The sequence below is a fragment of the Solanum dulcamara genome, chromosome 1 (genome assembly GCF_947179165.1).
Source record: "Solanum dulcamara chromosome 1, daSolDulc1.2, whole genome shotgun sequence".
Classification (NCBI taxonomy): domain Eukaryota; kingdom Viridiplantae; phylum Streptophyta; class Magnoliopsida; order Solanales; family Solanaceae; genus Solanum; species Solanum dulcamara.
The window spans coordinates 8,103,232-8,127,239 of record NC_077237.1 but is presented as its reverse complement, the minus strand read 5'-3'; the positions used below and the strand labels follow the sequence as shown (position 1 = coordinate 8,127,239).

The 24,008-nt window shown below is 34.5% G+C and overlaps 3 protein-coding genes across 3 annotated transcripts; 1 reads left to right on the top strand and 2 right to left on the bottom strand.

The window, feature by feature from the left end:
• Window positions 1–7,287: 7,287 nt before the first annotated feature.
• On the top strand, window positions 7,288–8,990 carry LOC129900658 (rubisco accumulation factor 1.1, chloroplastic). Its single transcript, XM_055975676.1, has one exon. The coding sequence runs from the start codon at window positions 7,336–7,338 to the stop codon at window positions 8,692–8,694; it is 1,359 nt and encodes a 452-aa protein (XP_055831651.1). The 5' UTR covers window positions 7,288–7,335; the 3' UTR covers window positions 8,695–8,990.
• Window positions 8,991–9,213: 223 nt separating this feature from the next.
• On the bottom strand, window positions 9,214–11,080 carry LOC129900668 (peptidyl-prolyl cis-trans isomerase CYP19-1-like). Its single transcript, XM_055975686.1, has 2 exons — window positions 10,906–11,080; window positions 9,214–9,933 (listed from the first exon to the last, which is right to left on the bottom strand). Exon 2 carries the CDS (start codon window positions 9,917–9,919, stop codon window positions 9,392–9,394), a length of 528 nt encoding a protein of 175 aa, XP_055831661.1. The 5' UTR covers window positions 9,920–9,933; window positions 10,906–11,080; the 3' UTR covers window positions 9,214–9,391.
• A 2,535-nt stretch (window positions 11,081–13,615) lies between these two features.
• LOC129900648 (uncharacterized) lies at window positions 13,616–23,619 on the bottom strand. The gene is made up of 5 exons (XM_055975665.1): window positions 23,342–23,619; window positions 22,199–22,488; window positions 22,024–22,113; window positions 14,350–14,693; window positions 13,616–14,240 (listed from the first exon to the last, which is right to left on the bottom strand). Exons 1-5 carry the CDS (start codon window positions 23,517–23,519, stop codon window positions 13,976–13,978), a joined length of 1,167 nt encoding a protein of 388 aa, XP_055831640.1. The 5' UTR covers window positions 23,520–23,619; the 3' UTR covers window positions 13,616–13,975.
• Between the last annotated feature and the right edge of the window lie 389 nt (window positions 23,620–24,008).

Genomic DNA, 24,008 nt, shown 5'->3' with positions numbered 1-24,008 from the left:
TTACTAAATATATCTTTTGTTATAGTGACCCGGGCTTATTCTTAAGGATTCAACAAGTTCTTGCATATATAAATTGAGAGCAGAGACAAAAGTATAAAGAGAGAGGAGCAAAATTTTAAGGAGAGGTGTCCTTGAAATTTGTGGTCTTAAATTTTTGAAATTAGTGTTTATTAGTGATTTTAAACATGTTAAAATATTTGTGACCATTAAAATATTCATTGAAAATAAAAGAGGAAGTCCAAGTTAAATTATTTTCATATGTGACAAATTCTTTTTATAACAGATTAATATGAAAATAGTTTATTTTTATATCCTTTTTTTAAGATAAAATTTTCTCTGTGTCTATGAAAGAAATTTCCGCTTTTTAAAAAATAAATAAATAAATCAAAGTGCTAATTCCCATAGATTCAACCTTTCCTTTTTACTCTTCCAGAAGTTTTTGAATGTCAAACATAAGTTCCATAGAAGAAGTCTTTAATTTATGGTCAAAAGGTTTCTTTATAAATTAAATAATGCATGAAATTCAAGTGGAATAATTAAGTAATAACTCTTTTTTGGTTTGTTTTTTTTCTATGGATAAGTGGGAGATGAATTGAGCAACATGATTGGAGGTTTGAATATTTTTCACAGAAAAAAGAAGAAGTTTGAATATTTCTTTTTTGACTTGAATGTGGAGAAAAAGAAATTTGTACAAGTTGACATCAACCAACCTAATTTTCAACAAATATTCTGGTCATGCATTTAAATTCTTAACTTCACCGTTTCAAAATAGTTATCATATTTCATTTTTCAAAAATTAATTTGATTAATTTTTTAAATTAAATTAAATTTTATTAATTTAATATTTTAATATAGAATTCATGTATTCAAAAATTATAAGAAAAGACCGATAATATGATAAGGAAAAAAATAGATATATAACCACACAAGTATTATACTTTCTTATTACAATTTAACTTTATATTTCTCAATTCGTCCTTAATAAAATGATATATAGCCACATAAATATTTATAACTTATTTTTACATAATTTTTTTTATAATTTTATCACTAATTAAATATTTCTACATAAATTGAAACAAAAAAAGAGTAAATATAACTTTTTTAGCTAAGCAGACAGTGCATGCATTTGCACCCAATCGGTGCATGTTAAGGATATAAATAAATAAAAGTATGTACATCTAGATTTTTAAATGAGATAAACTATTAGACAATATGGAATTAACTATGAAATTTGTCGACACTTTTCAATTAATTAAGCTTTTAGCTAATTAAATTTTCTTATAATTCATCACTAATTCGTAGTTAAATGAGATAAGCATAATTTTTTTTTATTATTTAACTGCAGAATTTCGTTCGTCGCTCATTATTTATTTTCTTGTAGTGAAAAATTACACAAGTTATTAACCATCAAATACCGAACTGAAATACTCCATATACTTTTGTATTAGTCTATTTCTTCAGAACCTATTTTAGATGATTATTGTCATATTTTTTTTTATTCATATATAACAAAACTTATTATTCATACGAATAATAAGTTGAGCTTGCCCCAAACCCAAACCCCTGCCTCTATACCTACAATTGACATATTGTTTATGTCTTTTGAACTTTAGACATTTACGTATAAAGTTAGGTTTGGTAGTCCACCAAGTTTGATAAATTTAAGTATACCTTATATAGATCTCATAGTGTTAAGGGTCAATTACATCATATTTTTATTCTTTTTTAAATTATAAAAATCTCTTATTTTTTGAGAAACTCGAATACATAAGTCATCTTCCCGATATATAGTGATGCCTTTAATGTTGTTGCGGTAAAAAAGAAAAATTAATGGAAGATTTGTTTATTGAATATTTTGTTGCGTTTAAAAAGAAAATAAGTAAATATAGAAAGCATAAATTATGGAAAAACTTTATTGGTAATGGGATTCAATCCGTGACAAATTGAAACATGCTAGTACAATTCAAAATTCTTCTTTCCATTCTTCCAAAAAAAAACTCTCAATTTTTGAATCAAAATTGACGATAAATTGTACTAATATAACATGAACTTGTCGATCTTGTTGAGACATTCCGAAATATGAAAAAATGAGGTGAGGTATGAATGATAGAAAAGTGATGGAATTATTGTTGGTCAAAATACGGGAGTTGGTGGTGGCTCCGATAAGGGCTTTGAGCCAAGATCCATGGATGGCGCCATGTTGAAAGTGAAAAAAAATTACCAGAGTTGTTACAGAGCAAAGAAGAATTTGTAGAAGAATTTCGTCATCACGTTTTTTTATTTTCAACAAATCAGATTGTTGATTTTTTTCTATTTTTTGTTGTTTATCTTTTTGTGATAAATATAGATTCAGATTTTTAATGAATCTAGTTGTTTTTCTTTCTTAAATTAATGTATCATGCCTTCATTTCAATATTATGATACATTACATTTTTATCATGCACAATATATTGTGTTCAAATATCAGTTTTGATACATAATCTTAATTTATTAAAATACAAATTAGTATGTATCATGTTCATAGTTATTTATTTGATACATATCTATTACAAATTTTGTTATTTTTTACTACCAGATACATACACCTTACCTTATTCAACTAAAAGGTTATGTATCTGTAGATATTATCAAATATAATTGTTGATATATAAACACTAATGTTTTTATAAAAATATCAGTTTGTATCATAGTCATAGTCATAGTTATGTATATGACACAACATTGATAGAACAACTGATTGATTTTTTTTTTCTGATTTTTTGTTGTTAATCTTTTTCTGATATATATGAGTTCTGGACATGATACAAAAATTTTAATTTATAATAAATGTATCTGATACATAACGACTACCAGTAATGTATCTATATTAAATATAACATCTTATGAGCAACAATTACTTATTTAATGTATCTAGTAGAAATAATGTACCTAACAATTCAAACAAGGTGCATAAATAGTATTGTATCGTGATAAATCTATCCATCTCGAAAATACAATTCAAATGTAATGTATCATTGAAATGAAGGCATTATACATTAATTTAAGAAACAAAAACAATTAGATACATTAAAAATGTGAACCTATATATATCACAAAAATATGAACAACAAAAATCGACCTTCATCCATATGTATCAGCAATTTTTAAGATGAAAAAACTAAAAAATAAATTAAAAAAAAACTTAAGTGATGGAAAGAAATCTACCTCAATAATTTGAAATCATTAATTGGAAAGAGAAATTATTTGAAATTCAAAAATAGATTAATGAATGTAACTGTAGAGAGATTTGTGGAGTGAAAAAGGGAAGGAAATCATGGGTATGATATTTTGAATTGATGTATTTGAAAAAGGGGATGATGGGAGCAAAAGAAGGGATTTTTGATATTTTTTGAAACGGTAGAAAAAATAAGAAAATATCGTAAAACGGGGTGTATAGTTAAGTAATTTTTCCTAAATTTAAACCATCAAATCTAATTTTATACCCAAATATCTGAAATTGAAATAACTTAATTGATGAAAAGTTAAGGTATTTATTTGATGAAGATAATACAAAGTCTTATTAGTCCAATAAAAATGTGAATAATTGAATAACACATGTAATTTTTGTCAATGTGCGAGGGAGACCTTGTAAACAATTTCTACAAGTTATGCAGACTCTTTTTAACTTATAAACAAGGCTTCCTGAACTTTGTGAACAATTATATTAAAGTTATGTCATGTCTAGCAAAGCTTGTGATAAGACATGTTTTGCCAATGCAACAGCTTATGTAAGCAAAGCTATGCCCGACAACCTATTTTTTTTAGATGAATTCCTTAAATGGAGACAAAAAATTAAACGGCATAAAGTATTCCCTTCGTTTCAATAATTGAATTTCGTGCTAAGTTAAAATAGGACAAGCAAATTAAAACAGAGAAAGTAAATGAAAGGAATAACTGTGAATGGGAAATGACGGGCAAAATCCACGGATAGTTGATTTCAGGATCTTCATTTAAGCCACAGTCAGAATATGTAAAATTTTACAAGTTAACAGCCTCAAAATCAACTTCAGACATTCTGAGCTGAAATTAAAAATATTCGTATTTGAAATTTAACAGGAATCTATTTTTTGAAAAATTGGATACAAATTAAAAGGGATTAACCGAATAAGCTATATTGGGAACAATTGCTACAAAGATATCAGCCTCAAAGTTTACCTCGGCAAACAACACAAATCCTATTAGTTTAGGGGTTAATCTTTGCCTTCCCGTGAGGCTTTAATATTACAATTTCATATTTTTGTCCCCGAATATAGACTAAGCGGATACATCTAATTATGTATATTTAAATATAAAATATAACTGAAATGCATCAATTTAGGAGCAAATCACGCGTTCTTCCCTAATTTCTTCTCAAAAAATATTCAAAATCAAATTTCTTTGCATTTTTTAAGCATAAAATTTTTTCTCTCCATATATAGACATAATCTTAACTCAAATAGATTAACTCTTAATTAGATAAATGAGTGTATATATATATATATATATACCGCTAGAGACCAGTGTGGTGGCATTGCTCGTCTCCTCACGACCATCTCTTTCTCCTTTCAAGGAAGATACCAATTGGTGGCGCTGCTCAAATTTCTATCTTAATCTTTCACTAAGTCATGCTAAAGCATTGGTTCTAGGGCTACGTATCGATTAGTTCAGTTAGATTTTTTTCACGATCCAAAATCGAACATGATGGCACTCATCTTATCCCCCAAAGACAAATCAGTCTAAAACTCAAATATTACGATAAAATGCAAAAATAGATATAAAAGTAAAAATTTAACAACAAATAAAAATGCAAATAACGAAGTCAACTTATTAAACCCCAAAAGTTGTCATGTAAAAATTCAACCCATAACCTCTTTCCCACTACTCCCCAACACTTACAAGAAAGGAAATTCGAGGATTCTATAAGATTTACTGAATTTTAGAAGTTCACTTGACTTAATCAAATCACAATCAATCAACCACTTGAGCCTTCCCCTTCAGAACAGTATCCCAAAGACCACAATCTAATCAAATAAATAATTACAATGAGATATTGAAACTAACAACACTTATATCACTATATGTTTAGCCTAGACTCAAAACTCACCTAAATCTATAATCAAGTCTTAAGTATCCAGTCTAGGGTTAGGTCTCAATTTCTCCAAATGATATAAATCTGATCAAATACACAATCTTCATAAGAATACAAATCCATTGACACTCATATTGCTATATTTATTTTCGGCTCAAAAATCAGATCAAAACGTCATCCCGAGATATTGAAGTCAAATCTGAAATCTTCTTTCAGATTATATTCACTCATAATAAAACAAACTTAAACCTCGAATTTCAGCTAAAACGGATCGTTATTCGACCCTCAAATCAAGATTTTATGTTAAGAACCCTAAAACTATATTTTCTTATTTCAGTATTATTTTTTCATAAATCTATCCTAAAAATATATTCATAATCACGTAAAAGTTTAATAAAAAAGACAAGAATAATTATCTTAATACTTTCGGATAAAAATCTGTATTTTTCTCTTCTCTTTTCTTTTTCTTTTCTTTTTCTTTTCTTTTTCTTCCCTCGTATTTTCCTCTGTTTCTGCGATCCTTTTTTTTTTTCGTTTTGAAGTTCGGCGTTTTGCTGACTTCTTTTCTTTTCCTTTTTTTTTGAATGGGGCATTTGCGCCCCTCTCTTTTTCTTTATTTTTTTTCTTTTTCCTTTTCTATTTTAAAAACTTAATTTCTTCTCTTGTTTTTTTTCATTGTTATTAGCAATGAAATATTCCTTTTACTTAATTTAAAAATCATGTCACTCATTCACACAAGTTATAAATTATTTATAAAAGTTACTAAAAGGGTTAAAAATATAAAAGTCAATAAAATTCACAAAATAATTTAAAAGGTTGTTATAATTTTGAAATTTATTAATTTGACTTATCAATTATCGGTTTATAGACATATCAAATCGTTATAAAATCATTAAGATATTGGCTTATCGATTTATCGGTTATTGATTTAGTTATCAGTTTAACCGTTAAGATTTGATTCCAAAAAAAACATTGAAAATCACTTAGAAACAATGTAACAAACCAAATGAACCAGACCAATGAGTTAATAAATTGTGTTTTGCTTAAAAGCAAATGTAAAATATTGTATAATAACCAAGAGTTTGAAACAGCAAAAAATAAAAGTATGAAAACTAAACCCTAAGTGAAGGATTTTATGTACCGAATGATAATAAATATAAATTATTAAGTTACTATCGGATTATTGGTTCACCCGTTAAGAAAAAATCTTAAACCGTTAAGAATCGATAACCCAATAATAAAAAAAATTAAAATCATTGTCGAAATCGCTAAACCAATAACCCATTATCGATAAATCAATAACTTTTTTTTTATTCGATTTATTGATTTTGGTTTGATTTGGAACAACCCTAATTGGTTCTGTTCTTGTGGCGACATCCTCGACCATTGAAGCATTGGATAGATTCACTGCTTTAAGGGGTCGTTTGGTGGAGTGTGTTAGCAAAAATAATGCATGTATTAATTAGGTGTATTAGTAATACCTTGTTTGATATACTTTTTCATGACATGTATAGCTAATACACTCTATTGTGTATTAAGACTTGCATTACTAATACATGAATTTCTAGGTATTAGTAATGCAAGGGATTTAATGCTTGCATTATTATGGTTAATGACCCAGTTACCCCTCAAAACGCCTTTTACATTTTTTTCATCATAATTGCTGAGAATATTTTTTAAAATAAATATTTTTATACAATACATTTTATTTTTTAATACACTAAACCAAACAATGCATAAAAATTATTCTATATATAATTAATGCAAACATAACTAATACAAGCATTACTAATATACTTTATTTAGCATTACTTTAATACACTCTCCCAAACGACCCCTAAGGAGTAATGCATCTAAATGTATCTGACTTCAAATCTGATACATAATTAATAAATAACGGGATAATATGTAATTATTTGAATCTATAGATTGAATTAGTAGATATGGTAAAAATGTTTGTCTAATTAGGTAGTTTTCCCTTATCTAAACCGTCAACATGTTCGGGCTGGATTACACGGGTCATGGTTCAACATGCTTATTGGATTCTAATAAACAAGCCTAGGCCCAGACCCATCCATAGTTATCAAACATTGAAGGTCCAGAAGAAAGCCCAGCCCAAATTTCAAAAATATCAACAAAAAATATCAAAAAAAAAAGAAGATAAGGTAGTTCCTGTTCTTCTTCATCATCTTCACTCTTCACACTTCTCCACAGAGTCTTCAGCCATGTTTTCTCTCACTGTCAACTCCCCTAAACCTTTATCTCTCTCAACCCCATTCCTCCCTAGTCATCCCCATCCCCTACCCACCATAACCCACAAACCAAATATCAATCCAAGACCCATATCAGCACTAATCATCCCACCTTCAGGTCAAAGAAACCAACAATATTCATCAGAACCACCACTACAACAACAGCTTTATCAGCCATTTAGACCACCCCCTTCTCCGCTCCCACCCAAATTCCGCAATCTCGACATCAATTCCAAGCTCGAAGTACTCGCTAATCGTCTTGGACTTTGGTATGAATATGCCCCTTTGATATCTTCTTTAACCAATGGTGAAGGTTTTACGCCTTCTACGCTCGAGGAAATTACTGGGATTACTGGGGTTGAACAGAATCGATTGGTGGTTGCTGCTCAAGTCCGTGAAACTCTTGTTGAGTGTAGTTTGGATTCGGAAACGTTGTCGTATTTTGAAACTGGGGGTGCTGAGTTGTTGTATGAAATTCGGTTGCTTAATGTTAAACAACGAGCTGATGCTGCAAGATTTATGGTGAGGAATGAGTTTGATTTGAAGCAAGCTCAGGATTTGGCTAGGGCAATGAAGGATTACCCGAGAAGACGTATCGATTATGGTTGGGATAAGTTTAATGGTGATTCTCCTGGTGATTGTTTGGCTTTTTGGTTATTTAGGCTAGCTCAGGAGCATGCTGCTGCAGCTGCTGAGGAATCGAGAATTAAGGCAATGGAGAAGGCTCTTGAAGTTGTGGAGTCTGAAACTGCTAGGAATGTTCTTGTTGAGGTGCTAGAAGGAAAAGGGTTTGCTAAGGAGAGTGTAATTGATGATTCGGTGACAGTGCCTTTGGTGAGGATGAAGTTAGGGGAGGTAGCAGAGTCAACTAAAGTAGTGGTTTTGCCCGTTTGCAAGGCGGAGCAGAGGGAATTTGAGGTGGAGGCAGCGCCATGGGAATGTAGTGGTGTGGGGGATTTTGGTGTAGTGGAGGCAGAAAAGGATTGGAGGAGATGGGTTGTTTTGCCTGGATGGCAACCTATTGCAGGATTAGAGAGAGGTGGAGTTGCAGTATCGTTCAAGAGTGGGAAGCTTTTGCCATGGAAGGAGAAGAGAAAGTACAAGGAAGAGCCAGTTTTGGTAGTGGCTGATAGGGGAAGGAAGGAAGTGGTGGTGGATGATGGGTTTTACTTGGTGCTTAGTGTTGGCAATGGGACCGGTGACGAGGGATTGATAGTGGAAAAAGGGTTGACATTGAAGGAAATGGGAGTTGAAAAGAGCTTGGGAATGGTGCTTTTAGTAGTTAGGCCACCAAGGTGGGAAGATGAAGATCAACTAATTGATGAAGATTAGGATCCTGTAAAACTGCAGCCTTTGCTGTATACTGTCAATGCAGAAAATTTTGGGTATCACAGTAATGTTTCATTTGTAGACAAGTTCAAGCTTCTCTTTTGAGAAGTCACAGCACACAAGGTGTGTGTGCGCGCAAGACAAACCAGCTTGAAACATATACAATGTTGTCTTAGCATTTTTCCATTGCCTAGTACTTATATTTAGAAGAAACAGAATGTACAAATTCAGGATTCACTTGTCGTGCAGAAGTGAAACTGGATCATATTTGTTGAATAAGAACATTTTTTTCTTCCAAATCTGTGTCTAAATAACTGTACAATCAAATCTCAAACAAATGTTTGTAGATTCAAGTAAACAGATGATATGAATAACCTCTTCACGCTCATGTATACAACATATTGAACAGCAAATGCATTCTAAATATCAGACCCTTGTATACACTTCCTATCCTTTTTACTAAACCTAATCAACATTATCATTCCAAGTGTAAAAAGGGATTTAATCGAGGCAAGAAGCATATTACAATGTCATTGTGCTAGTTTATTCAATAGAACTACATAACTCAGCAATCCTTTACAAATACTAGCAGCTTGTCCAAAAAAGAGCATGCCTTTATAAGACTTTTGCACAGACTACATGAGGGAAAGCAAAGGTACCAATGTACATGACATGTTGCTCAACTACATTATCTCCTCGACTAGTTCTTGTTTATCTCACCACAATCTTCAATTAAGACAGGGCATGATGTTTTCCCACTATCTGAACCCACCTTTTCCATTTCCTGGACAACACTATAGCCATCAACAACCTTCCCAAATACCACGTGTTTACCATCAAGCCAAGGTGTTGCTACTGTGGTGATAAAGAATTGAGATCCATTGGTGTTTCGTCCAGAATTTGCCATTGAAAGAAGGCCGGGTATAGTATGCATCACACTGAAGTTCTCATCAGCGAATTTCGTACCATATATAGATTCTCCACCAGTCCCATTTCCTCTGGTGAAATCACCACCCTGGCACATAAACTGTGGAATGATACGATGAAAACCCGAGCCCTTGTAATGTAATGGCTTCCCTAACTGCCCAATCCCTTTTTCACCGGTGCAGAGAGCTCGAAAGTTCTCAGCAGTTTTAGGAGTCTTATCTTTAAATAGTTCCATCACAACCCTCCCAGCTTTGGCATTGCCAATCAGTATGTCAAAGAAAATCTTTGGATTTTTTGCCATTGTTACTTCTAAACCTGGATTATAACATGCACAAACAAGTAAAACGATCATTCAGTGTGTTGACAGTTGGAGATTCTCACATTACCTTACATGATAACAAAACAAAGAGAACAGAATTTGCATAACAATTAGCATTTTTTTTTCTGCAATCTTATCTTGGAGCATATTATCTAGACATATACTTGCAGCCTTTCAACTAAAATTTCTTATATCTATGGTACAAAATTCTATTACTAGACTGATTTTATCTAGAGCTGAGAGACTATTGGAAACATACAACCATTAAGGTAGAGGAGGTCTGCATAAACTCGATCCTCCCGAAATCACCACTTTGTGGGACTACATTGGTAAGTTGTTATAGAAGCTTCGTTCAAATTCACTAATAACAATAACAACAACATACTCAGTGTAATCCCATTGAGAAGATAGAGAAGCTATTTCCGATAGAGAATACAAAATACAAGATTATAAACATTTCTACCTAGAAAAAAACACAAAATTTACAAGTTGTATCAGTCATTCTAACTAGATGATAAAAATTAAATGTTTAAACAACATTAACCGCTAAATCAATCAAAAGATAGTTCCCTAATAGTAATAATAACAACAAAACATCCTAAGGCTGGTAAAGATCCCACATTTACCACAAGAACATCATAAAAGAGCATTGTTAGTCCACATATCCTTTGAATTAAAATGCCAAATAACTTAATACAGTATCATAAAAAAAACAAATTCAGAAAAATTAAGATGTCCATCACATAACGAATCCCTCCTGAATAATTGCAAAAATGCAGCTCAAGAGGACACCTATATAAGGATTTAGTTATATGAAAATTTTGATATAGCACAAGTTTTGAGCTCCACAGTGGTTACTCAAATTCTGACTGTGAAACCTTCGATATGTGCGTTTTTTCTATAAAATAAACAAATGGGGTTTATGAAATGCAGAAAAATAGATGCTGAAAGTAACGAATTAAACATACCTTTGGATACAGAGGAAGAATTTTGAAGACGATAGCAAATGAGTATTAGGGTTTTAGCAGATTTATAAGAAGGGGCGAATTGTTTGGGTATTAGGGTTTAGGGTTTAATTTTGGTCTTTTTGCAATGGATACCCATAACTAATCGACAGCTTTACACTTTTTTCCCAATTGTTGTTTGAAGTGACATTTTGCTTTGCCAACTTTTTTGGAATTTTAATATCTGCCCCCCAAGTCCCCAAAAATGTTTCAATGTTGGTACAAGACTTTTTTAAAAAAAAATTAAACACTCCATGCCTCCTTATTTCATTTCTTAAAAAATGTGTTAAAATCCTATCAAATCTTGGGGCCTCCTAAGTCCTAATACAGGAACTTGACATGTACAATCAATAAAAAACACGTACAAATAACTTAACATTAATATCAAAAACCAATTATCAATTGCCAAGAAAATTGACATAATTGACTTTTAAAAATTGTTTACTTATATTTTACTACTACCATGTTTTAATTTGAGTTAATTGATGATTAAGATTCTCTGAAAAGGTACCACAACTTTACCACATAAGTTGATGATTTAAATTTGGAATCTAATATTACATAAATTACTAGAATTCACATTTTTATAGTTAAAATTTTAAAAATAGTTTCTATCTCCTCAAAATTTGACAATTCTTGTTCCTATGCCTCCGAAATCACACTACAGGCTTAGTTGTTCAATCAAAACTTAATTCTGAGATTATTTGCTAAATCAGATATCATTTATGCTTAAGATGTCGTCAAAACATCAACACGTTACAAACTCTTTCGAAACTTATTGTAATTAAATCAAAATTTACAAATAAATCCAAAATCATCATACAAAAGTCATAATCGACAGCAAATTAACTATATGTGACATGTGTGCATCAAAAGTTACATACAAAAAAGAATTGCACAATGGTCAAATGAATTTTTATATTTGTATGAGTTTGTAGTTTGAATCTTCTTATTTATCACTTTGTCAATCGAATTCTTAAATTCATTACAACACAATCTTTGAAACCCCTATGACCATTGACCGAATTTATGTGTGATTAATGTTGTTGAATTGGAAAAATGTGTGGTTACACGCACTTAGAAGCAAGTAAATACAATATTTTATATTAAAAAATATTTAAAAAAATTAAATTATCAATTTAATTTTTTTTAAAAAAAATCTATTTCTTCAACCATACAAATAAAAGGGTCTATCACATCATTTCACAAAAAAAAAAAAATCAGCATTAATTAGTTTTAGACTTTTAGTGAATTATTCCCTCCGCTTCATTTTACTTGATTCATATATCAAAAATAGATGTTTCAATTTACTGATATGATTTAGCAAATCAAGAGAGCTATTATTTTCTTTCCATACAACCCGTAATATTAACTAACTATATGATGTAGTACTTACGGATCAAATTTAGAGTTTCAAAATATCACTAATAAGTTAGTTCAGTAAAAGAAAGCCTCTTTGTTATTCCTGTCGTTACGTGCAAACTTTTGCAGGCTTTTACTGTTGGAAAAATGGCATTTGCAGGCTTTTACTGAACTAACTTTATTGATAAAAATGGCATTTGCACAAAACAACATATAATAACAACAAAAAATCAAATTTAGAGTTTAAAAATATTATTAGTAAAGTAAGTTCAGTAAAATATCATTTTTATTCATTTCACATAGTTTTATTATTCCTGTCGCAGGCTTGCATTTCTAGCCTGATATCGAGTTTTGGGATTCATCGAACATTACCTCCTGCAAAGCTTGGTGCTAATGTGGTTAGAACTTGTGGATTGAAAGAAGCTGGAATAGATGAACAAAATTGGGCAATTCATGCTCATTCTGGTATTAATTTTGTTACAAGTTATCGTCATTCAATTTGAAAGCTATCAGATGAAACCCAAAAGCAAACAAATTTGCCAGAAATGGCTGTTCTCGTACGGATTGCATTTGGAGCAGTTTTCAAATGCTAGTTCAATTGCCAAAACCATTCAAATCAGCCTGAAAGAACTCGAAGCAATGCAGTCCAAATTTAGTCCAGATGAATGGGGGACTGGATTTATTGGAACTGCAGCAGGACTGGCAAAATATTTTGTTGCTGCTATGTTGGAATTGGAAAAGGAAGACTCCAATGATGGAAATTGAAGTCATTAAAATTTTATAGTCAGTGGGGACGTATTACTCAATTACTTATGAGTAAACTATTAGCCTGTTAAGAATTTTTTGTGTACTGTTTGGATAAATATGTTAATCGGATAGTTGAATATGATTTGGTTTATGTTCATCCAGCAAACGAACCAGCTCATGGATCATTGGATTGTGTTAATTTTATTGAATGGGTTTGGTTTAATTAGAAGCAATTTTCTTTAGAGAAATATTATGCACTATTTGTTACAAATACGATGAGTGTATATATACACCATTAGTTAAATGATGAATGTATATATGCAAAAAGTATGTCTGCTTTATATCGCAAAGTTGAGAGTTATATTTTCCCATTTTCAGTTGAAAAAATCAAAGTGGGAATAATGAGCAGCTTATCCACTTTGTTGATAGAGTTTTACTATGTCAACGTGCAATATTCATCAGACATAACTCAATCAAGTATATGTATGTAAATGATCATAGAAAAGATGTATTTAAGTGACAATTCGTGCTAAGTTTGATGGGATTATTTGTGTATTTGGTCATATTCCAAAAAATAAATAAATATATTATATCAAATTAATTGAAAGAGAATAAGTAGGAAACTATTAATAAAATTGATACAACTTTTTTGGTGACTAATGAGACGATGAAAGTTCACATGAGTCTTAGGAAAGTTGAAATAATTTCAATACGTAATATTTCATTTAGACACACAAAGGAAACGAAGAAAAGGTTGACAAGAAGAGTTGCTCAAATGGTAAGCACCCTCTGCTTCCAACTCTAAGGTTGTGGATTAAGAAAAGGTTTGGTGTCGTTTCACTTTTACTTGCACCCTTGTCATGTACTACTCAAATTTTTAGTGTTCTTTCTCAGAGTGTTTTTTAGTGTTACTAGAACTATCAAATCAACCAAGCCATTGTTGACACTTTCGATCCCCACTGCCTCCAACAGCACGACGGATGCTGATCTTCTCATTTGCATATTTTTCCTGGAGATGCTCGAAAGCATTAACATCAAGTTTCCCGGAGACAAATTTCCCTTGCTTCCTCCGAACTTGCTGTTCACGGACAGAAGCCCAAAGTTTCTCAATAGCATCCCTCTGTCGGGAGGTGAACCTTGAAATGTTATCAAAGGCATGCTTGACTAAGATGTCAATAGACGTTTGGCACCTGACAAAAAGAATTCACGCCCTATGAGAAATTGTAAGATGATAGGGAATTCGACATTTTAATGAACTGAAAGACATAACAAGGCTTAGATTGTCAATAGATACTTGACCATGGGGTTTTGTAACGATTTGCTGCAATTTCTAAGAAGGAAATCAAGGCTTCTCGCTGTGATCTCAGAAATCTCTTGGTTTCTTCTTCTTCTTCTTCTTGTCCTTTTCTTGCTTTAGTCGGAGTGACCCTCTTCCCCTTTGATCTGTCATCTTTCTTAGATGTGCTTGGAATCAAATCATCAAGTCCAAATGGATCACTCTCTTCCTTATTATCTGTCAGGACTTCTTCATTCACGGCTTCTGTCTTTTCTTTCAAAGCAGCAGCCTCTTCTCCATCATCATCTTCAGTTGCAACAGGAAGATTTGATATTGTTTCTTTAATTCTGCCCGTTGCTTTTGAAAACTGAAATGTATCAAAGCAGAGAAAAGAAGAAGATAAAAGGCTGTCATACTTCCAGATAAATGGAGAAAACAAATTGTAGGACAAATCACAGCTTAGTAACAAATTTTGACCAAAATCTGTTTGCTTGGATGGTGTGGCACCCAACACACATGCGGATCCAGAAATCAAATTCATCTGGTGCTATGATTTAGCCAATAAATGTATATTTCGACAAGTAATTGAAATTAATAATTAAAGCTAGTTTAATTATATTTTTGTAAGCACTTAGTATTTTATTTAGAAAAATCAGGTATCGGATCAACCTATGCTTATTGGCGATAGGTGTATTCAAAGCATACAAGTTAGACTGACCAAATTCAGTGCGGCTCCATACTCACACTACAGGTGCTGCAAAGATTCTGAATGATCAGAGCAACATAGACCACTATTTGCTTGTAACGACACTCCCCTCTCCCTCTGACCCTTCTGTAACTCAGCTTCAGGAACAAGAATCTCAAGCTTTTTGGAAAAATCTCCTTCTTCTTCTTTCTTTTTCTTTTTATTTTCTTTTCTTTTGCTTGTTTTCCAACAAATACCTCCAGATCTGTTCAGATTTGGCCTAGATCTATTGATTTCCGGCGGCGTCTCGCGGTTTTCCATTTTCCGGCGTGAATCAGGTTCTTTTCAGCTGGAGTTGGTACCTCCGGTTTATCTATTTTTTTTATTTTCTTTTTTGTTCATACACTTATCGCTGCATTTTGCTAACTTTAGATTTTTGAATAATTTATTAATTCCTACATATTTTCGTGGCTTTAGATAGTGATGGTAGATTAAGGTCATGTTCTCATTCAGGGACGGGGTCGGGGACGAGGGTAAGGAGGGGTAAGTGGGTTAAAGGAGCGTCTAGACTGAGAGTTGGTTCTTGGAACATTGGAACGTTAACGGGAAAATCCATAGAGCTAGTTAAAATTCTAAAGAAGAGAAAGATTAATATAGCTTGTGTCCAAGAGACCAAATGGGTAGGTTCTAAAGCTAGGGAGGTAGACGGGTATAAGCTTTGGTTTTCAGGTAGATCGAAATATAGGAATGGGGTAGGCATTTTAGTAGACAATGATCTAAGGGATCGGGTAGTGGAGGTTAGGAGAGTCAACGATAAGATGATGTCGATTAAGGTGGTCGTTGAAGGGAGCACATTCAACATTATTAGTGCTTATGCGCCACAAGCGGGCTTAAGAGAGGAGGATAAGAGGCGCTTTTGGGAGGATTTGGACGAGTTAGTGGGAGGTATACCACCTACTGAGAAGCTTTTCGTGGGAGGGGATTTCAATGGGCGCATCGGGTCTATTTCAGGAGGGTATGATGATGTGCATGGAGGCTTTGGCTACGGGGTCAGAAATGTAGGAGGCCTTTCACTTTTGGAATTCGCAAGAGCTTTTGGGTTGTTCATAGCCAATTCGAGTTTCCCAAAGAAGGAAGATCACTTGGTAACATTCCATAGTTCGGTGGCTAAGACTCAGATAGACTTTTTACTCCTGAGGAAGGTCGATAGAGGTCTGTGCAAAGACTGTAAGGTCATTCCGATAGACAACCTTACAACCCGACATAAGCTTTTGGTGATGGATTTAGGGATCAAGATGATGAGGAATAAGAGGGTCGGGGATGATCGACCTAGGATCAGATGGAGGAGTTTGACCACTGCAAATGCCCTGGAGATGGGAGAGAAGTTGAAGGCCATGGGGGCCTGGGATAGTAATGGAGATGCGACCAGTATGTGGGATAGGACGGCTAGTTGTATTAGGACTGTGGCAAGGGAAGTGTTGGGAGTCTCGATTGGTAGTCGTAGTCGGCATCGAGGAGACTGGTGGTGGAATGGAGAAGTGCAAGAAAAGGTGGAAGCAAAGAAGATGGTGTACGCAAAGTTGATAGAAAGCACAGATGAGGTGGAGAAGTGGACGAATATGGAACTTTATAAGATAGCGAGAAAGGAGGCGAAGTCGGCGGTTTCGACGGCAAAAACAATAGCTTTTGAACGCCTTTATGCTGAACTAGAAGAGAAAGGTGGGGATAGAAAATTATTCAGGCTAGCCAGGGCGCGGGAGAGAAGGGCACGCGATGTGGACCAAGTGAAGTGCATTAAGGACGAGCATGGAAAAGTATTGGTAGACGAGACCCTCATTAAACAGAGATGGCAGTCCTATTTCCATAAACTCTTGAATGAGGAAGGGGACAGAGACTTTGTGTTGGGAGATTTAGAACATATAGGGAGGCATTGCGATTTTGGGTATTGCAGGAGTATTAAGGTCGAGGAGGTTAAGAGTGTCGTTCGTAGGATGCGCTGGGGAAGAGCAACCGGACCTGACGAGATTCCTGGGGAATTTTGGAAGAGCACGAGCTCGGTAGGTTTGGAGTGGTTGACTAGGTTATTTAATGTCATCTTTAAAACGGCAACGATGCCCGAAGAATGGAGGTCGAGCATAATGATCCCTCTATACAAAAACAAAGGGGATATCCAGAGTTGCAACAACTATAGAGGTATTAAGCTACTAAGTCATACTATGAAACTATGGGAAAGAGCGGTAGAGATGAGGGTGAGGAGAGACGTGTCTATTTCAGAGAACCAGTTTGGATTTATGCCGGGACGCTCAACTACAGAAGCCATCCATCTTATGAGGAGACTCGTGGAGCAGCATAGGGAGAGGAAGAGAGACTTGCATATGGTATTCATCGACCTAGAAAAGGCTTATGACAAAGTCCCAAGAGAAATACTATGGACATGTTTGGAGGCTAAAGGTGTACCTATGGCATACATTAGGGTGATCAAAGACATGTACGAGGAAGCCAAAACCAGGGTAAGGACAGTAGGAGGGGACTCAGAGCACTTCCCAGTGGTGATGGGGTTGCATCAAGGATCAGCTCTTAGTCCTTTTTTATTTGCCTTGGTGATAAATGGATTGACGCGACAAATTCAAGGTGCGGTGCCATGGTGTATGCTTTTCGCGGATGACATAGTCCTGATCGATGAGACTCGCCGCGAAGTTAACGCTAAGCTGGAGGATTGGAGACAGACCTTGGATTCTAAAGGGTTTAAGTTGAGTAGGACAAAGACAGAGTACTTAGAGTGCAAGTTCAGTGAGACACCTCAGGAGGTTGGCGTTGAAGTTAGGCTTGGTGCTCAGGCCATCCAAAAGAGGAGTAGTTGCAAGTATCTTGGGTCTATCATGCAAGGCTGCGGGGAGATTGACGATGATGTCACACATCGTATTGGAGTAGGGTGGATGAAATGGAGGCTCGCTTCCGGAGTGCTATGTGACAAGAATGTGCCACCAAAATTTAAGGGCAAGTTCTACAAAGTGGTGGTTAGACCGGCTATGTTGTATGGGGCGGAGTGTTGGCCAGTTAAGACTTCTCACATTCAAAAGATAAAAGTTGCTGAGATGAGAATGTTGAGATGGATGTGTGGGCACACCAGGAGCGACAGGATTAGAAATGAGGCTATTCGGAACAAGGTAGGAGTTGCCTCGATGGAAGACAAGATGCGGGAAATGCGACTGAGATGGTATGGACATGTGAAGAGGAGAGACACAGATGCCCCAGTGCGGAGGTGTGAAAGGCTGGCCATGGATGGTTACAGAAGAGGTAGGGGTAGGCCGAAGAAATATTGGGGAGAGGTGATTAGACAGGACATGGCGCAGTTACAGCTAACGGAGGACATGACCTTAGATAGGAGAGTGTGGAGGACCCACATTAGGGTAGAAGGCTAGTTCATAGTCTCGTTATTCTTCTCTATTCATAGGCGTAGTAGTGCATTACGATCTCTTGCGCTTTGACTTCTGATTTCTGTTATTTCTGTTATTATTTATTGCTTTCTATGCTTTGATTACTCAATTTTTTACCTGTGACGCCTTCATTATTTATTTAATCGTTATTTGTTATTTGTATTTATTTATTTGTATTTATTTGTTATCTATTCGTTATTTGTTTGTTGTTTTTTTCATAAAGCTTTTAATTTTCTATTCTTATCTAACATTTTTTTTATGCATTTATGCTTTTACTGAGCCGAGGGTCTCCAGGAAACAGCCGTCCTACCTTGGTAGGAGTAAGGTCTGCGTACATTCTACCCTCCCTAGATCCCATGTTGTGGGATTTTACTGGGTTGTTGTTGTTGTATTCAATTTGGTCCTTGGCACCCTTCAGACCAAGCCAAAAGTGAGAATTGTCTCTCTTCAAACTAACAGACCACCAAACTTAACAGATCTTACATGAAGCCTGTTATGCTCAAGACAATCTTAACATCAGAAGAATTCAAGTGGTGCATTGGTGTTAAATGTGTCAAATGGAGTCTGAGTATGTGGCATCTATTTCAGCATTGTACCGTAGCAACTGACATTTGGAGTATGTGTATCAAGGAGGCTTATGAGAGGTGGTGTTCATGGAGAGCTGGGAAATCCATCAAAAAGATTTGGTCAATGATGCCTGGTGCTTTTTTTTGGTGCATTTGGAATGAAAGGAATCATAGGTGTTTTGATGGGATTTCAACGCCTAATCACACACTTGATTAAACTTATTCAGTTGGTTCAAGCAGAGCCTTGTAACTTGTTACTTTTCTGGATTTTGTTTGCTCCTTAGTTGTCTTGTAAGTTATTGTACAGGAGCATACATCTCCCTTTTTGTTGTAATGTTTTCTAAAAATCTGCTTGATGCAATTTAATGATTCCTCGACTTCATCAAAGAAAACAAGACCATCACAACTAATGGAACTTGCACGTGTGCTGGTCACTTGACCAAGATGAAGACAGCATGCCTCTATTTCCTTGCCTTAATTAGCAAAGCATGGCACAGTCGAAAAGAAATCCCCAAAATGGGTGATGGATGAAATTGGGGTTATCCGCAAAAGATCATGGCCAATCTGCATTTCACATTCATTTAGCTAGCAATTCTCAATGACGAAAATGAACAGCAATGAGAACCAAAGTGAATCACTTTGCATATAGCATTCAAAGACATTAACTTTTTCATTGCTAAAGATTCAAATACATTAATGTCCTAGTGAGTCAGAAATGATTCTTAAATTTTCTAAGCTACGGGTATACAGAACAATATTATTTGCTCATGAAACAAGTCAAATCGCAAAAGTACAAAAATTGAGATGATCTGATCACTTTAGTTCGAAGTCTGAATATCCACTAAAATGACTGATAAGTGTCATGGAAAGCCAAAGGTATTGCAAAAGATAGGGATAGAGGATGTAGATATAAAATAGTAGAATAAAAGAAGTTAACCAGAAGATAACTCCTAAAATCTCAATTACAACTTCCTTATTATAAAAACAACTTAAGCCAACTTCACTTGTAAGGAGCGTCCAATATCAACCATTCTTAGCCTCATTTGAACTTGAGGGATATTATGGTGCTATTTCAACTCCTGGCAGTTCATAACTACTAGTGTTCTTTTTTGGCTTTTCTCTTTTATAGATAAGTCAGTAGAAAAAAATTACCAGAACACTCCCAAATTGCATCTGATGCTGTTTCTTCCACAAAAACATGCCACATCTTTAAATATACCTCTTCTTCAAGTCTTTACCTAGATCATCATTAAATTTCCATTATTTGATCTTTTTACAGTTCACAAAAATCATTGGAGCAGCAAGTGTTTTGCATGCTAATCAAGGTTATCTGAGTTTTCCAACAAGAAATACCTACTCAAAGACTTAAAAAGAGTGTTCCTCACAGAAGTTTCCAGATCCCAATATGTCACGCATGTGTTCGTCATATGAAAATAATACACAGTTTAACCACATAACTGGAAAGAGTGATAGTATCAGTTAGCCATGCCAACTATGAGAAAAGAGTGCAGTTTCAAATTGCAAATAGACTCTCATCTTCCCTGTATGGTGCCAATCATAACTTGCGGATATCCCCTTTTTTTTTGCATGTGGAGTAAACCAAAAGAGTAAGATGCAATTTGTCCATTTTTGTTTTGATAACCACATTTTATATGTTTCAGATCTACTTATTTGTGAAGGGAATAAAAACAATTCATTTTCAAAATTATTTGTGTGAAACACAAAAACTTGCTAAGTATAGTCTTGATACTTTCAGACGCCTGCATCCAAACCCTTCCTGCGGTGATAAGTTAGGCTCATAATATTTCAACTCTTTCATCTTAATTTTTTTTAACTTGAATTGACAAAAATATACACCACAACGAAGCCATTAACCATTTTAATTAGTTGTAGACTTTGCAAAAAATGTTATTCAATGGTGAGAAATGAGAACTTCAGTTGATTATTTATATTTTAACAAGGTCAACTCAAACGTCACTTGTACTGTGTTTGGTGTTCCCGCAAACATAAGCGAAACTGTTCGGCATTAAAAATTAAATTGAATCAAAAAACCTTTATATTCAACTATAAGGTCAAATAGCACCTCACAAATGCTTCCTGTGAACCTAGCATTGAGTTATAAACATTAGCTCTTCGTTCTGAGGTAAAAGACAGATTGGAGAACTAGTTTTCGGATAAACAGTTCACCCAAGCTGAGCTGGTTCACAAGCAACTCGAGCTTAGCTAAACTGGGTGTCTGCTGTTTTAAAGCTTGAGCTCAACCTAGTAGAGCTCATTTGGCAGGCAGCCCATCCAAGTAAAGAGTTTATAAGGTGAAATCACAATGTTACTACTACATCAAAAAAATCACACTATCACTAGTCTCATAGCAATCCATCCATATTTTTTTTCAGTTCCAAAATGTAGCAGTAATACTTCGATTTCAACATTTCAATATAAGCCAAGTTACCACGATGTTGTCACTCTCCAGCAGCAAGCCTAGTCGAATTGCATTGAGCTTGACATAGGTCCACCTTAGCTCACATAGGCTCCCTTATCCAGATTGATACTCTAGAAGCTTTCCTTTCTCACCTAAATAGTTAGCAGGACCTTATTAGTTCTCTTTGTAAAACTACATGCTTTGGCATTTGGAGAGACCAACACTCTCTTCCTTTCGAATCAAGCGTACAGCTTTGGACTCCTTTGTTCCAACAAGAGCAACTGTTTTCTGTGTTGAGAAATCCAGAAGCTTTATAAAACTCCTCGATGAACTAAATACTAGGCACGCTAATCATACTCTAACAGCAGATCACATCACAAACAATCTTCGTGAAGAAGACCTGATCGCTAAAGTGCCTTCATAATAAATAACAAAACAAGTGCCTTCAAGGTAGTAGATTGAATTCCAGAATACAAATTCATGAGATTTTTACTGATGAACGGCATAGAACTCTGTCGGAATAGACTTATCAAAAAAAAGGAACTCTATTGGAATAGAGTCATTGCAAATAAAATAAGACAAAAGCATACCACGAAACTGTCGTCAGTGAAGAGGTCATTAGCCACCACAGCCCTCATGGTCCATGTAGTTATCATATTTTGCTGTTTCTTTGAAAGACACTGCAAGCCGAAAATTTATAATCAGTTATGTTCCACTATAAGATGTCCAACAGAGCCGCTAGTAATCAAATGATTCACTGATCACCTCAATTGTATCTTGTGCTGCTGTGAATAACTCATGGTAATCTGCTCGTACAGAGGGCTCATGACAGGCGGTGAGTGATGACATTGCAGCTTCAAGAATGGCGAAGAAATGGTCACCAGTTGCAGGCTTCACACTGCCAGCCTGAATCAGCTGCATCACAAGCTTTGATGCCTTGCTAAACTTTGAAGTGTTCTTTATATGTGATGCTATTTTTTGCATGGCTTCAATAACTTGTGTCTCCGAGGCATCCGTGGTTGTTTTAAACCTCAATCGTTTTTCAGGAGCAGAAGCTGCAAGTCAACAACAGCTACTCAATACCTTACCAAACTCAAATATTGACCATCAAACAACAAATAAATAGTAACAAGTTGTAGGACAACGAAAGGGAGAAGTGCTCAAAAAGTGAATTTCTAGAATATGTGTAACAGAAAGAGGATAGATTAATAAATGAATCATCCATCAAGCCAAAAATAGTTGGGGTAGACATACGAATTTTATATGGCCCATTTCATTCCAATACTAAGTCACAGAAAGATGAAATTGCATAGACTCATTTGCTTCAGCTTTTATCACTAGAAGTTGAAACGCAACGAGTGGTCTCAGGTTGAAGCCTTTCTAGCTCCCAATTTCAACGTTCTTAGGATTGGAAAATTAATCAGAAAATCACTATTTATACATATTAAACTTGTGACCATCAATGAAAAATTCTCACTAATGAGTACCAAGGATGTGGCCTAGTAGTCAATAGGTGATTTCTTCCCATATGCCGTTCTACTTAGTGGACAGAGTTACATGATACCTATTTGGTGGGATGTGGCAGGTATCCCGCCGAATTAGTCTGAATATCAAAAAAAAAAATATCTCACTAATGAAGGGATCATGAATCCTAAAAGGAAATCTCTAAACAGATCAAAACATACTAAATTTTCAAAGCTCAGAGGACAAGACGCCACAACTCAAATGGTTAGCATCACATCTCAAATTACACAGACCAGTTAGGTATTCCCTATTCCCTTCTTAAGCATGTATATTTTTTTTAAAATAATTGAGAGGAGCTCAAAACAACCAGAATTGAAGAAGAGAAAGTTAAATTCATTCCATTCAACAAACTATTTGATCATTAAGCAACGAAAATTGACCTACTTTCAGATTGTGATTCTGAAGGTGGTTTAGTACGTTTAAGGGCACTCTTCAGAGCAGGAGGAGGTGGAAGAGGTGGTAGTGGTGCCGGCGAAGCCTCCGTAGGACTGACGGCGGAACCATTGGCGGAAGATGGCGGCATAGCCAGAGAAGGCAAATCTTCGAACAGGTCTCCGCCCATTTTGTGAAGTACTTGGTTTTTTCCCCCTTTCTGCAAAAGCTCTCTCGAGAGTGTGGAAAAGAAAAAGAAGTTTGGGATAGTTCACTTTTAATCATGCCTCTTTTGAACAAGGAATATTACTACTACTTTTTATATTCTTTTTAACTTTTTATTAATAGACACCATGAACAAGTATTGAAGAGAGCTGATTAGATAAGATATGACATAATTTTATATTATTGATAAAAATTATTTTAGATAGAAAGGAGCAGAATATTAGGATAAAAAGTTAGCAGAGATAGAAGTTTGTATAATCTTTGGAGGATTTAGAGTTGTTAATACATGTCATAGTACTAGCCCTAAGTTGTAGTTCTTATTTTTGTTATCTATAATCACATGTGGTTGATTGTGTTTCACTTCCCACACTATTTTGTTGTTGTTATAATTTTTTTGTCAATTTTACACTATTTTTCTTATTATCTGCCAAACTTTCTACATTGCTTTCTTCAT

Excerpts from the sequence above, each read along its gene's own strand:
- LOC129900658 (XM_055975676.1), top strand. The coding sequence starts at position 7,336 with ATGTTTTCTCTCACTGTCAACTCCCCTAAACCTTTATCTCTCTCAACC.
- LOC129900668 (XM_055975686.1), bottom strand. The coding sequence starts at position 9,919 with ATGGCAAAAAATCCAAAGATTTTCTTTGACATACTGATTGGCAATGCC.
- LOC129900648 (XM_055975665.1), bottom strand. The coding sequence starts at position 23,519 with ATGGGCGGAGACCTGTTCGAAGATTTGCCTTCTCTGGCTATGCCGCCA. Across the intron at positions 14,694-22,023 it reads TCACTGACGACAGTTTCGTG|TTTTCAAAAGCAACGGGCAG; the intron begins GTATGCTTTTGT and ends GATACATTTCAG. Across the intron at positions 14,241-14,349 it reads AATCGTTACAAAACCCCATG|GTGCCAAACGTCTATTGACA; the intron begins GTCAAGTATCTA and ends TCTTTTTGTCAG.